Raw genomic sequence first — 15,219 nt, 5'->3', positions numbered from 1 at the left:
CTATCACAGAACTATCCACAGGAGTTCATGAGTGTCAGGTCTGTCATTTAACTAAACAGCAAACAGATGGTGCTTAACAAGCATGGTACACAACAAATGTAGAAAGGAAAAAGCACCTTAAGAGACACATATGTGTGTGTGGCTTAATGAAGGGTTGGTACACACTGAAGTTCCCAACTTCCTTCTACTTTTATGTTAGAAGTCTTAAGTTACAGCTCCGCTAATACAATCCATCCGGGTCATCATTATTAAATGAGTAATAACCAAAAAAGAAAAAAAACCCCTCACAACCAACTGGTAATCAGTAAGTATCACAAAAGAAGTAATATTAATCCTTCATTCTAAGGTGGGGGAAAATAAGGAAGAAAACAGGTATTTCAAGTTTAGCCTGCAGAATTCAAGTTATTTGATTGCCATGTTCAACTTTTAGTTACAATTCCTACAAAATCTGGCTAAACAACAGAAGAATACCTATCACTACAACAGTTATATTCTCGATGGAAAATCGTTATGAGAACATGCAAAGAGCAAATTCTATTGCTTTTTTTGTCTATGCACTAGAGGAAAGATACAACAGAATGTGAAGGCAGGCAGAGGGAACAACAATATTATTGAACAGAAAGAACCCAGAAGAAATTCATAGAAATACCTGAAATGGGTATTTAGGGTAAGGATACTGGTAAGTACTTTTGTTCAGTTGTCCATGCTTTATAATTCAGTGGGATATCTCAAGAAAAACAAATGACTAGGTATGAACTGTAATGCTGAATACATGGTCTGATCAGTATGGTGCCAGAGATCTCCCAAGATCTCTGGCAGCCCAGTGAGGTACAGCTTCTCATCAGGTACTTCCCTATCTTAATTCAAACTTCTTCAGAGTTTAGCTTCTTCATGTTTTAGTTTTTCCCCCAACTCTTAGGGGATAATATTGCTACCTTAGACCCGCTGCAATAGAAGAAACATCAAGAAGAGTGGGAGAAGCCTGTGGATACTGAGATGCCAAGCATTGCAAGGTTTATGCTCTTCTCACAACTGAGCAATTTTAAAAGATGTGTCAGACGTTACTTTCTCCTTAAAAATGTACATTTACCAGCAGTACTATAGCTAACACGAGAATACTCCAGGTTATAACCAAGTCACCTACAACTTGGGAAGTCATCTTTTATAAAGCACATACTTACAGGTCATATGAGAACTTCCTCTGAAGGTTAGTCTGGTTCTTCTGAAACCAGTAAACATCCAACTGCAGCTTTCCATATTCTGTCTGTAACTCTTTCAAGTGTTCTGATCAAAACAGGATTAAGATACATAGTAAAATACACCCAGACAAACATATACCTACATATACAACAGAAATCTCAGCAAATCAATACTGAGCACACTAAATTAATTCATTCATTTGTCATGCTAATTACATGTTGTATGCAAATGCATAGATGATTGTTGAATTTATTCAACAAGGATTCACAGGATTGGATAAGAACAGCCTTTCGGCAAAATATATTAGCAAAAACAGTGTAACATATCTTTTTACCTACTTTTCTTCATCAGGAATATTCTGATTTGCAAACCCTGCTAGGTTTCAGCCCAGAAAATCTTTAGGTCTATGAAATCATAATCAGAACACAGCAAGAAATGGTATTCATGTTTATCAGCATCTAAACACAAGCTTACAGTGCTTCCCTGAATAACGTGCAATTTACAGCTATATTCCTGAATAAGAAACAGAAATAACAGTGGCACCTGTGATTTAGAGTTTTCTTCCTGATAGAAAGCTCTGCATGAGGGCACCAGCAGGCGGCACCACAACATATTTACTTATTTATAGGGCTTAAAATCCATTTCCCAGACCTCCTGAGGAATACATTGCTAGTAACAATTGTGAAGCACCAACATGAATAGAAATGAATTAGACTGAGTTTTCTTATTTAATACAGGCATTTGTGAATTCCTCCAGAGCTAAAATGCGTGACCCAACACTCCAGGGAGAAACACAAGAATATGCTGCAAAAGGTAGAATAGAGTATAAATACATTAATCTAGTTTTATTCAGTATTACTTTATATAGTAAGAGTCAGAAATAGTACATGGTCAAATCCTTCTATAGTCAAGGTAGATTATTCTCACACTTCACTTAACTGGAACTATGCAGAAGAGGTATCTAAATCATTGCAGCTCCTGCACCACCCCCATGACTTGAAGAAAGGCAGCATTCTCAGACAACCCCAGAAACATGAAAGTCTTAAAAACAGAGGGCCTAAAAAACAGTACGAGAGAGATGCACAGGGGTATTACAACATACCTCGCAGATTCTGAATCAATCGATCATTTACTGTGATGTTACTCAGCAGTATTGCCTGAAAGAAGCAAAACAAAAAAGTGTTTTAATGGCAAAGGATTTGCATTACCATTAATATTAAAAACAACACCTATCAAAGCAAATGTAATGATCTGGTTTTTTTGTGAAGTGCTGCATTACAGTCAAACAAAAACTTTTAGCTGTTTTAGAGGTCTACTATTGCAAACAGCAAAGATTCACTTTAACCCAGATTCCCCACTAAAGGGGCCACGGGGTGGGGGGGGGTGGGTACGGGGAACATACCACTGCACAGATGCGAAGAGGAAGACTTTAAATGAAGTTAAAGATACTAAAATTGCTTTCTGCTTTATTGTACTTTAATCTCACAACTGCTACCACAGTCAGATTTACTGTAGTTATCTCTTGAAGGAAGAATACAGCATAGTACAGCTCACTATCAATTACTCTCTCACTCAGGAATCAATACACCTGCATTCAGGCATACAAAGATGAGCTATGAAAGCAATAATGATTGAGCATAAAGGAACTTCACAAGAGCAATGTGAAGCCCTTGCATTCTATGCCTTTTCTAACTATCCTCTCCACTGCTGTTATGCTGGAGTGGTCTTCTTCCACTCCCTCACTTTGCTCTCTCTCTCATTCTGAAAAGGCAGTCAACATAGGAACGTTTTGTCCATTCTTTCATCAATCTTCGTCATTTCATATACATACACACCCCAAAACACCTGAAAACTGACAGAACCAAGTCAAGACTAAATTAAATTAATTGCTGTGAGCAAGATATCATGATAACTCAAATTCATATTTAACATTTAGCAAGTGTGGTGCAGAAGAGTTCTTAAGACTACAAAAAAAATGAAATGCACCTATTCTTCAGAAACAATCCAGTTCAGTCTTAGGAAAATACTTCTTAGCCTTCAGTGCCAATTTCCTCATTATCCTTGTCCTGAGAAACCTCAGTGTTCATGCATCCCAGATCAGGATATACCAAGTCCCCAGTTTCACAAAGCTTCTGCTCTAGTACTGATGTGCACATATGTCCACACCACCCAACTGCAAAGAAACAGCAGCATCCGTTCTGTGCCCAAGTCACCCTGAAACACTGACAACACCATCAGTGCTTTTTCTCACACAGGTTACAGTAATAAGAGTTGATTAGCTGAAGTGCAGTGTTCAATCAATCTGAGTGGGCTAGGATCCAGCAGAAGGGGAGATTCGTCTTTGGCTGACCCTTTAAAGAGTCCCACTTCACAGAGGTAGTCATTCACCTGTTGCCAAGTATTTCTACACCGTTCTGTATGTACAGCTGGTATGTGAACACCACTGTAAAACCTCAAGAGCAAAGGTCTTGCTCCCTTGTTAAAAAGGAAAACTAAGTAACACTAATAACAGCATATACGTTTAACATATCTCCCTCTCCTTTCCCATAGGACAGGTAAATAAAAAATGGTTTATTGGGGAAAGGAAGCTAATGTTTCAGTGGAATTTCCAAGTTTTGCTAATGTATGAACAATGTAGCCAGGTTGTTCCGTGATTATTATCTCCAGGGTATACATCATTGGTTGTTACTAGAAACTGTCAAGACCAGAAAAATCAGTATAATATAGCAATTTTATGTTCCTACAGTTTGTTGTGGTTTGGGTTTTTTTTGTTTGTTGGTTTTGAGGGGTTTTTTTGTTTGGTTGGTTGAGGTTTTATTGCAGTGGAGCTCTGTTGGTTGTGGGTTTTTTTTTCTTAAAATGACACTCCCAAATACCAGGAGTGCTTATGTGGCAGCAAAACAGACAAGTGTCAAATATTTTGCACATTTGGACAATAGTAACTGTAAGTAGCTGAAGTGAGAAGAATTATTTGCCATGTACTTGCTCTTTGAATCACAACAGCGGAAAAAAAGCATGCCTTGGTCTTTCTGGATTGCATATAAAACTTTCTTTTGGCAATGCCACAGCTACCTCACTGAATGTGTGGGCAAGGGTCCAAGGAAAAACAATAACAAAAATCTGATTAGCTGTTTAACTTGAGCAGGAAATACTGTTTAATAATTTACAGAAACATATTGCAACTGCCAGCTTCCAATCTGACTGTCATTCCAGTGTTAAAGCAATCTTCTCGTCAAGGCTGTGAATTAAGCAAACATTTTTTTTCTCTTGGGTTTTTATGCAGTTCAAGAAAGAAAATTGCTGGCAAGCACTGACCAGACACATGCCAATACTCAGGTCTAGAAAGAAACTCACATTTTAAACTTCAATCAGCCCACGAAACAATAGCTACCATACCCAGAATTGAAAATCCAGCTTTTGGAAAATAACTGTATCACCATATCAAAATCCAATGTTCTGTAACAGAATTACTCCGAAACAGAGCCAGCTTGTTATATTTGCAAATATGTCTTGCACAGAAGTCCCTGTAACTGCCACAGAGACAGAAATCAGAATCCTAATTGAAGACAATGTTGTAGACAGCAGGTCTTCAGAAACCAAAAGTCAAGTGTCACACTTCCACCAGCAGTGAGGGAAAAATCTTGCTCCAACTGTATAGCAAATTTTTTAATGACAACTGAGATTTTGTCATTATTATTCACCATAGAACATGTCTGCATTAGTCATATTCCACTTAAGAAACACAAAGTTAAAATTACTGTTTTAAAAAAACCAAAAACATAACGCAGAAATACATGTGAGGGAGAATATTTTAAAACCTATGTTTTGAGCACATACTCTGGACTATTGTACATGCATTTGATCCAACTAACACCTTACACAGTATTCTCCATAAAAATATTCCTTGGAGGAATTACTACAATTACTCCTTCAGCATTTGCTGCAATCATAAATCAAGCTAACCCAAGTACACCAAACTGACACGTGCTTTCTAACACTGATTGTAGGTGCTGCATATAGAAGCATGATATATTGCAACAGGAGAAAGAATTAAAACAGCAAAGAACTTGATGAGTGTAAACACTAATTTTAAAACTAACACCTAAGAAAAAAAGGGCTTTGCATTTACAAATATAGCACAAAGGAGACAAAGGTGAGCCACAGGATCAGTAATTCAGCAGCTAAGAACAAAACCAACTGTGAATAAAGCAAGATGGGAGGCTAAGATTTATACACACAGAAACAGACATCTATAATTAATCAGGGAGAAGCAGAGTAAGATTAACTCAAACTGACTTAAATCCTTACTGCAAAGAAAAAGAGTAGACCTGTCTTGCATGGTCCCACTGCTCCCCACCACCATGCTGGCATCAGCATGAAAATAATGTTGGTAACACTCTGATGTTTTAGTTGTTGCCAAGTAGTGCTTACCCTGAGTCAAGAACTTTCCAGTTTCCCATGCTCTGCCAGTGAGCAGGTGCATAAGAAGCCAGGAGGGAGCACAGCCAGGACAGCTGGCCAAAGGGATAGATACTCAACACCACAGAATGTCATGTCCAGCACACAAACTGGGGAGGCTGTTCAGGAGGCACTGATCACTGCTGGAGGATGGGCTGGGCATTTGTCAGCTGGTGCTGAGCAACTGTACTGTGCATCTCTTGCTTCTCCTGGGTTTTATTCCTCTCTCTCCTTTTCATTACTATTGTTATTTGATTTTGATTCAGTTACTAAACTGTTCTTATCTCAAGCCACGTGTTTTCTTCAAAAATCTAGCAAGAGGTGTGGGGAACAAGTAACTGACTGCACGGTATTTAGTTGCCAGCTGGGGTTAAACCATGGCAACGAGCCACAACAAGGCTTTTTCATTCTAGGCCAAGAGATTAATGGCTAACTACGTATTAGTATGTGGGGACAAAAGTTCATAAATAAGATTCCTAAGAAATATTTCTCTTTTAGGTTGGTCTGTGTGCTGCACACTCATGTATACTTTAGTAGAGGCACATCATTTGAAGAAAGACTTAAAATAAATTTCAAGCCCAAACTGGAGGAGATATTGTTAATGTAAATCTATTTTTCACTGAATTGAATTCCATTCAAAAATTGCAGACTTTTTTTCATCCTTAAAAAACGTAAAAAAATCCCACCAAATCAATTTCCAAAATTGGTTCCAAAATTCCAAAAATTTCCAAACAATTATAAAACCCTGGCAAACAAACTAACAACCCACCCAGACAACAAAACCCAAACCCAAAAAGCCAGCTCTCTTCCTAAAAAGTGATCCTGGCAAAGGTCAGAGACTCAAACTTGTTTCACATCCTATGCTACAAGCAATCTAGACTCTCCTTTTTTGTCACCAAAGACATGTGCACCATGACATGGTACAGTTCAACCCTCAAAACTGCAGAAACCACCAAAATTGCAAGGTTAACAACTTCTTACACTCTCAGCAGAAGAGAGGGGAAACTAACACATATTAAAAAGAAATTACTTTTATGAGTGTAGTGCACCAGCAAGTGCATTGGAGAAAATAAGCCCTGTACACCTACAAGACTTTCAGGATAGGCAATAATAGGCAATGTAAGCTAAACAAAAACCTATGATATGAGAACCTTAACATAAAACTTGTACAAATATATCTAAGGTACCTTTTGCGTTTCTTTTTGTCCATTCATTTTGCCATGAAGAGGTAGAAACATTCCAGTAGTTAACTCTTAAACTACACATAATCTAAATTCCCACTCTAAGGGTGCCTACAGTGCAGCAAGTCTCAGATGATGATTTTGCTTCTCCCCACCTTGTGGAAGATACATTTTGAACAGAGGTGGTCTTCTAGACTTTTGCTGTACCAGTTATGAGTAATCAGACTGATTTCCCTTGCTAATTTAGTAAGATCATGCTATGGCAAGTATGGGACATTCCTCAAAGCCTTTCTAAAGCTAGAATATGCAAGATTATTTGGTTTGAAAAAAAAAAACAAACAAAAACCAAAACACACATAGGCACCTTTTCCTTTTCACAGAAGGTTTTCTTCTCACTCCCTGCTGACTACCATAATTCCTTCTGAGTAGAGCTGACTCCTTGCATACCAATAGGTATTTTTGTCTCAGAAGACTGTGCTGGGAATTGAAATTTTCCCAGAGGGAGGGGACTAGAGAGCAGCTGTGGCCTGTGTTAAAAAACACTAAGCATGTTTCACAGAGAACATACATACCCTGGCCCCTCTCCTCAGTAAAACAAGACGTGGGCTGAGGAAGAATTTTGTAAATTCAAAGAAAATCACCGACTGCAAAAGCATGTTCTTTCAGTTAAAGGTAAGAGATATTACACATATTGTTGTCTTGATATGCTCTTCAATGAGACAGCTGTAGCTGTGTACATCCCAGTAGCTACAAGTCCTGAATAACAACCACAGAGAGTGTTGTTCTTCAGAAAATTGCTTACAGATTGGAAACAGCCCTTTTGCACTCCCGATTCCCAATCTGTTGTTATCAAGTGTTCATGTAAGATTTTTTGACCTCTTCATTCTATTTCTGTATAGATTTCCAAAAGCCATTTCCTAAATCTACACTATTCCTTAAAATTTCAAGCAGGTTTTTTAAAAGCAAACTAGTGACAATAGTGTTTTATACATACTCTGACCTAAGAGAATAATTACAACAGCAGGTTTCCAGAATTACATTGCCTCAGTGAAAGGTGAACCCAAAGGGTATTTCAGGCTCAGATTACCTCCTACTTTTTATGCCCTCACCTTTTAGTAGCACAAAGACAGTTCTACTTCAAAAGAAGGCAGATTTAACTCGAAGTGATTACTGCAGTGCCACCGGCAACGACTTTAACAGGGCAAGTACCTTACTGGTGTAGCAGTTTGGTATGAAACTAAATCAGTGGCATAATTATTTTGTATTTTATCAGCAGAGTAAAAGACATAGAGATGAACTGTAAATAAGACAGGTCTCAAATGTTACTTGCAAGTTGCTTTTGCTAAGAAGGCCAGATTGTGGAAGTCTCCTTGCATACAAATTTCTTCTATAATCAGAAAAACCATCATTTCTCTCTGAAAACGTGGAGGGTTTGAGAGAGACTGTTCATTCCTACATATCTGCTGCAAGCATTTTTATTTTTGTTTATGAACAACCACAAGAACTAAGCAAATCTCATTTATGACTCAAAGATCTCTCCAGCTAGTTATACAGTTTGTATTACTTGCAAAACGAGTTGAGAGACCGAGGATTTGGATTGGCATTTATTCTCCCTGAATAGGTAAATACTTGCTGCTAATCCTTACAGGGTAAAAAAAGTTCAGTTCAAGGAGCAACCTTCCCATAACCAGAAAGAGTGAATTCATTAGTTGCCTCTCCAGAATCTCAGATTCCACTGGAATCCATGGAGCTGAAAACCAAGGATTCCATACACACTTCTACATGGATATAGATACAAAGAAACAAAAGAGCACTCAGAAACAGTCTTTTCTTATATTCCACATCCCTCTGTGGAATAACCTCCGATCCTAGGCAGCTTCTTCAGACAAAGGTCATTAGTGAGGAGAACTAAGCTTTCCCTCTCTTCACTCCCACCATATCGGAGTGTCGTGGTTTTGCCCAACCAGCCAGCCCCTGGGGCTGAGGATGGTTTTATCCAGGTGGATTTCTGGACAAAAAGGCCAATCAAAACTCTCAGTAACACCTTTGTTAATTATATATTTAAGGAAATGGAAGAGAAGGCTTGTGGCACAGTTGAAATTAAGAGCAGTAACCATGCAGGAGAGGAGCAAGCCCCAGGTGGGGGCCAGGCCCTCTCCTCCCTCGGCTTGGGCTGGGGTAGGTGTAGCACTGAAGCCCCTCTTCTCTCATGTAAGAGAGTACAGAAAAAAAACTTTAAAGAAGGACTGACTGCTTGGATGAGAAACGCTGCAGAAGAAATTCCAGCAAAGAGATAATGAAATGTCCAAGTTCAAAGTTGGCAGCCGGAGGAGAGAGAAGAAAAGTGCAAAGGGGGGCCTGTTTCTCCCCCCTTTCACTCCCTCCCTTCAGAGGGAAAAGACTAAAAGAATAATCCCTGCCACCTGTAGAAGTCTGTTGGGGTAAGGAGACTCCATGTTGCTTGTGGAAGAGCCTACACTAGAGTAAGTTGCATGAGGAAGCCGAGACTTCATGAAAAGGACTGAGATAAGGCAGAGTCCTGTTGAAGATTTATGACCCTGAAGGGATAAGCCTTATGCCAAAGCAAAAGATGGCTCAGGTAAGCTTGGGATCTGAGAGAGGGATCCATGCTGCTACTGAAGATTTTGTGACCCTGAGGGAAACCTATGCTGGAGCAGAAAACTGCTTGGGTAGGGATGTTGGGATCCACGTGTGGGATCCAGCTAGACCCATGCCGGAGAGGTCTATCAAGGACTGTTCTCCTGTGGGGAGGAACCTCCATAGGGAAACAGGGGTGGACTCATAAGCCATTATCCCCTGTGACCCTGTGGAACAATATCCATGGTAGGCAAGTGTCCCCTTGCAAGTCTATGGAAGAAAAAACCTTCAGGACCTGGGTAACCCCCAGCCTCCAGTCTTAGCCCAGGAAGGGGGTAGGCCCAGCCCTGGAGGCCAACACAGAGCAAGAGAAAAAGAAAAAGAGTTCCCAGCTGCGACAAGAGTGCTGCAGAATTATTGAAGAGACCTGGAGCTCTGAGAATGGAGAAAAGGACTGCTTCTCCTCCTTGGACTGATATAAAGGGGAGAGAAGTATTTCTGTAAATACATAGCACTTTTACTTAAGTAGAATTGTTATAGGTGTAGTTCTTTAGTAGTTTTTATTTTGCTAGTAATAAATGTTCATACTATTTTCCCCAAATCCAGTCTCTTTTGACTGCATAAACCTTCTCTCAGCTAACAGTAATTGTGTGGAGGGTGTGAAAGCAAACTGACCCAGAGCAAAACCACGACACAGAGGAACTCCTAAATTACAATGGGTGAACCCATAACAACTTGGCTGATGGCAACCTCGACACATACACAGGTTCCCAGCAACACAACTCTCTCTACTCTTAATTTAAGAGTTGGAAAACAAACAGCACCCGTGTAGAATATTTGCACATGTGCTGCAACAAAAACAAAATTTGAATTTGACACAAAGTGGTGCACAGGCACATATACGCTCATCCTACCACTTCAGGCTCCTCAGACATGCACTTCTCCAGGCACAAAATGCAGAAAACAGGAAATTAGTCCAGTGCACCACTTTCATGTTATGCTTCCTAAAGCATCGGCTCCTGGGGTTTCAAAGAAAGTTTCATAGACTGTTTCATTACTGAATAATTGTATTTTAGGGTGATGGAAAAGCACTTAAAAAGAATGGGCTCCTCGACTGGCCCCAAAATCCACCCTTCCTAGCATCCTGTCTCTAACACAGGAATGCCAAATGAATTCCATGGCAGCCACAAAGCACAGTATTTTCCAAGCAGCAGATACTTCTGGCTGAGAAATGTTTTAAGACAGAACAAACATCTTGGTACTGGGGTGGGGGGGGAATAGGTGCTTGTCCCAGGTTTTCCAGTTGCTTTTTAACCTACAGAGACCCACTGCAACTGCATACTATGGATGTCACAGAACTGCATCTTCAACATCTACTGCCTGAAGAGCACTACCTTCTGCCCAGTCTGAACTACAAATTCATGATGGCATTTGAAGCCCATCAGTGGATGGAGAACAACCCTGCCATGTCTCTCCTAGCCACAAACACATCCTATTGGGATCCTGGAGATGGCTATGATGGCCCTCCTCCACTGACTTTTGTCCAGCCTGTAACCTACATAGTGGATTCCTGTAGAAAAACTACGGCACAGCTTTGGTTATCCTCCTTGTTCTCCTCTCCGTGCTTTTCCCAGCACTCCAAAACTCCAGTGATCTCCCCACAGTACAAAAACTAACCCAGTGTATTTCTAAGCTTCTTTGTAATGTTTGCCTTATCATTCACCTCTGAGATAACTGCTGTGTTACTGCATGGCTGCTTAGTATCTCCACAAGCTATGAGCATACTGACTTTTCCAATTTCAGGTGTGAATGTGGTTCATTTGTCTACCTCATCCTTGTCACTGATTCATTCAGCATAAAACTCCAAGAGACTTCAGAAGAAAGACTTTCTTTGCCAGAAGCTGCTTTGACTCTTTCCCAGACTACCACATTCTCCCCCATGTCCATCAGCAGTTCTGGTTTTGTAAAACACTTTTCACCACTTTTCCTGGTATAGATGCCAGATGAGCTCTTGTCACAATCTCTCAACATCCACCCATCTGGCTAGCCTGGCTGTGAGCTCTGTGGCCAGCAATTATATTTCCAGTGTCTTTTAATAACTTTGGCTATATCTACTTATGAAAAGGAAGCATAATACTGTTACATTTGCCCTTTTCTGACTTTGAATCTTTTGGTTTGGGGGTTTTTTTCCCCACTCATGCATGCATTTTTAGTCCTTGCAAGGCAGATGTAGAACACAAAAAAGTGCCACAGCACCCAGTGGCAACACCCAATATTTGGAGGCAGAAGTGACAACAAGATAGATTACCCATTCAAATGCTGTCTGACTATCCTAGGATATCTTTTTAATAAATACAGACAGTAAAAAACAGACAAACTATACCTCATCTTTTTTTAACTATATGCAAAGACTGAACCCAAAGAGAAGAGAGACATCAAAGAAACATATTTGTCTCAAAAGAGGTAAAAAGAATTGGGTTAGTATTTCTTTTAAGACTTTGAGTAAAAATTATTTTAAAATAAAGATATATACAACTGATGTGCATACTCCACGTTTCACTTTTACTCAACTTTTGTTCCTCTAAATCCTTCAAAGATTATTCTGGTGATATTTTGCTCAGTCACCACAAGTTTTGAGCAGCAAACCATTCCCTTATGGTCAACTCACTACCTGAATAACACCTACTACTGTCATGTGTTGTGTCTGCTCAGCCTGTTGGAAGTAATAGTCATGGAAAGCTGATCTATAAAAATTCAGTCAAGAGGTTCTACAGAAGAAGCAACTGAATACTTTCAACTAAATATTTCTCCTAACAGGGTGAAAAGTGATATCAATGACTATTAACCATGTTCAAAATGGTATCAGCAACAGCAAGAATACACACAACAAAACAGTTTGCAAGATACTACACAGCAGCAATTGTACACACTGCTATTTAAGTAGCTAACTTCACACTCTTCACAAAGGGCTTCAGTCTCCCTGGCAACACTGTACGGTCAGGAGCTCTGCCATGAAAGTCTAACCTTCTCATGTCTTCCCAGCACTACTGAGTTTTGGAGACAGAAGGCCAATTACAAAATTTGTAATGCGTTTAGAAATAAACAACAACCATTTATGCTTACAAATGTATTTGGTAATACAAATGTATATCTTGGTGCATTTTCCTCTTTCCTTTAATTACTAAAACATTAGTATACAAGAAAGAAAGGCAGAGGCCAATCCAAGGTTGGTAACCATGACTTACAGAGGACGTAGGGGTTTTAGTCAGAAGTGCTATTACTTGCAGCTTCTAGTATTTCATATATTACACAGCAAATGCTATAACATGCATTTGATGTTCATTTTCTAAATATCATAATATGACACATAAATGTTTTGCCATACCAACACTGACTGTATGCCCATCAGCTGGAACATGTGAGAAACATTTTCTGTTGCAGGGTAATTCTGCCCTGGTAATTCACAGTCTCACGAAAAACTGTGGCTAGAAAAAGCCCTACCTTCTCTTCCTGATGTACTCTGTTGGCATTTTCCATCTGAAAGCTGTGCAAGGACTGGATTTTGTCAATCTGCTGTCGCTGCTTCTCTAGCTCCCCCTGGAATTCATTCTTTTTGAGCTCTACAGCGCCCCTCTCCGCTGCCGCCCTCCGGACTTTGCCTTCCAGATCCATGACTCGACTCTGATGAAAAGCAGATTAGCCAAAGACAATAGAAATGCTTCCTCTTTGCCAGACTCTCTTCCAATATATTCAAGTAATAGCAAGTTTCACAGCTCTAACAATGCTCATGTAATTTAAGTACTGAGACAGGGATACTTACCCCACACACAGACACATATCTCCCCAGTTTCATGTAAATTAACAGTACAGCATATTTTGTAGAGACTGTCAAAATTTCAGTTAAAAATAAAAATGGAAAGCTGCCTCAGTACTTGAGCTTAAAAAAAAAAAAGAAAAAAAATTACAGTCCACAATCCTTCCAAAGTACAAGGCCAAACAATTATTTTCATTCAACCCATACAATTCTGACATCTCTACACTTCCCAGTGTCGATCCTAAACTAGCTCAAAATGAAAACGTACCTCTCAAATCAATATGTTTTCCTGAAAGACCTAGGAAAGAGCAGAGGGATGACAACACTGCCCAACTTCTACATGAACAACTGACATATAGCTATTACACAAAACACACACACGAGAAGAATTCAATTTAGAAACAGAAAATCATCATTCTTCCTGACTGCTCGAAGAACAGAGACAATCAGAAGAAAATTCAACACTATCACATAGTGGACATCCAAACACAGAGACATAAGCTGAGGAATCAAGCTTGATGTTAACATAGAAGGGGAGGGAAAAAAAGGAGCTATTTTTTTAAGCACCAATTTAGTTTTGTAGGATGGTTTCTAAACACTTTGCGTTACAGTTGTTCTTCTGCAACAATGAGGAGTACAAAGACATACAGGAGGATGAGGATATCAACAGAATATACCCAGATAAAAAGGCCTGGTGATTCCAGGTGGATTAAAAATTAAGATAGAACAGAAACTGTGCATGTTCCAAGACTCCAAGAAAATCTTCTTACACCCCAGTAATGCTCCATACTGTGGCCCTACTCTGCTTCTCTGCCACAGAAAGCAAGAGAAGGGAGAGGAGGCAGAGAAAAAAATAAGAAAAAAGAATTGCAGTTTAGTTGCAAAAGCAAAGGAAAGCATTAATTCTATTTCAGTCATAATAGCTGCAAAGTCTTGCCAACAAGCAAATGGATCGACAGAGCGCTTTAGAAGCTCCATCCGTGCCCTCAGCTATGCTTTTATTCCATTCAGAATTCATGACCATGCAGAACTGAAATGATTTCCAGGCTAACTTTGGCAGAAATGTACAGGATAGTACAGTACATAAATAACATTAAAAATGACCTTATATCTCTAGGTTATTGAGGTCAAGATTAAACAAGGATGGTGGCATTTTTTTCTCAGTATCAGCTGCTACACAGCTGTGCAGCAAAACTTCTGTGGTACTGACGTAGTTATTACCTGCTGGTAGCCACCACCCTGAGGACACTGACTAAAGGGAAAGCAAGGGATGACCAGAGCCTCATAAGTCACAACAAGGGAAAGTCAAAACACACCATTAACCACACGGCCAGAGACAAGTGTCCTGTTTAAACAGTGCCCACTGTGAGGTGAAACAGGAGTTCAACCCCTTCAGCTGTCAATTCAATACTAGAATTCAGCTCAGTTACAATGAGGGTACAAATTCACTGATAAAAACTCTCATCAGCCATGTTTAATTACTAAAAACCCTTTTAGGTTTGCTTGCTAAAAACAAAGGAAAAAAAAATCCATCCTGCACAAATCATCACAAAGCAGAAACTTGATTCACACAGCCTACTTCAGAATAAATGCTCTAGAAAGGCAACAGCAACAAAAACTGTAGTTACCATTACAAAAATAGCAGGTAATTATTCCATAAGAGTTGTGCGTCCTCCTTTAGAAAGGTTACTAACAAACACAAATACAGATTTTTAGACACTGAATAACCTAGATTTCCTTGTATTTCGTGGAAAGTGTACATACAATCTTATGGGTCATGTAAGACAACAAATCTTGGGAGATGAGTGTGCTGGTTTTGGCTGGGATAAAGTTAATTTTCTTCACAGTGGCTAGTATGGGGCTACGTTTTGGATTTGTGCTGAACATAGGGTTGATGTTTCTGTTATTGCTGAGCAGGGCTTACACAGAGCCAAGGCCTTTTCTGCTTTTCACCCTGCCACACTGGCA

General features: G+C 39.6%; 1 protein-coding gene across 3 annotated transcripts in view; it reads right to left on the bottom strand.

Moving 5' to 3' along the window:
• GOLM1 (golgi membrane protein 1) overlaps positions 1 to 15,219 on the bottom strand; it is a 35,204-nt gene that overhangs the window by 13,360 nt on the left and 6,625 nt on the right. For 2 of the 3 annotated variants that reach the window (XM_050329769.1, XM_050329771.1), the window contains exons 3-5: positions 12,939 to 13,118; positions 2,303 to 2,357; positions 1,182 to 1,284 (exon numbers count right to left, since the gene is read on the bottom strand). In XM_050329769.1, coding sequence (XP_050185726.1) covers positions 1,182 to 1,284; positions 2,303 to 2,357; positions 12,939 to 13,118 — 338 coding nt within the window. The remainder of the gene's footprint in view (positions 1 to 1,181; positions 1,285 to 2,302; positions 2,358 to 12,938; positions 13,119 to 15,219) is intronic. The other variant, XM_050329772.1, reaches the window with a different exon arrangement.

The sequence above is a fragment of the Myiozetetes cayanensis genome, unplaced genomic scaffold, assembly GCF_022539395.1.
Source record: "Myiozetetes cayanensis isolate MyiCay16 unplaced genomic scaffold, myiCay2020 scf4, whole genome shotgun sequence".
NCBI classification, from domain to species: domain Eukaryota; kingdom Metazoa; phylum Chordata; class Aves; order Passeriformes; family Tyrannidae; genus Myiozetetes; species Myiozetetes cayanensis.
The sequence above is the reverse complement of the archived record's forward strand: the minus strand, read 5'-3'. Positions and strand labels throughout refer to the sequence as shown.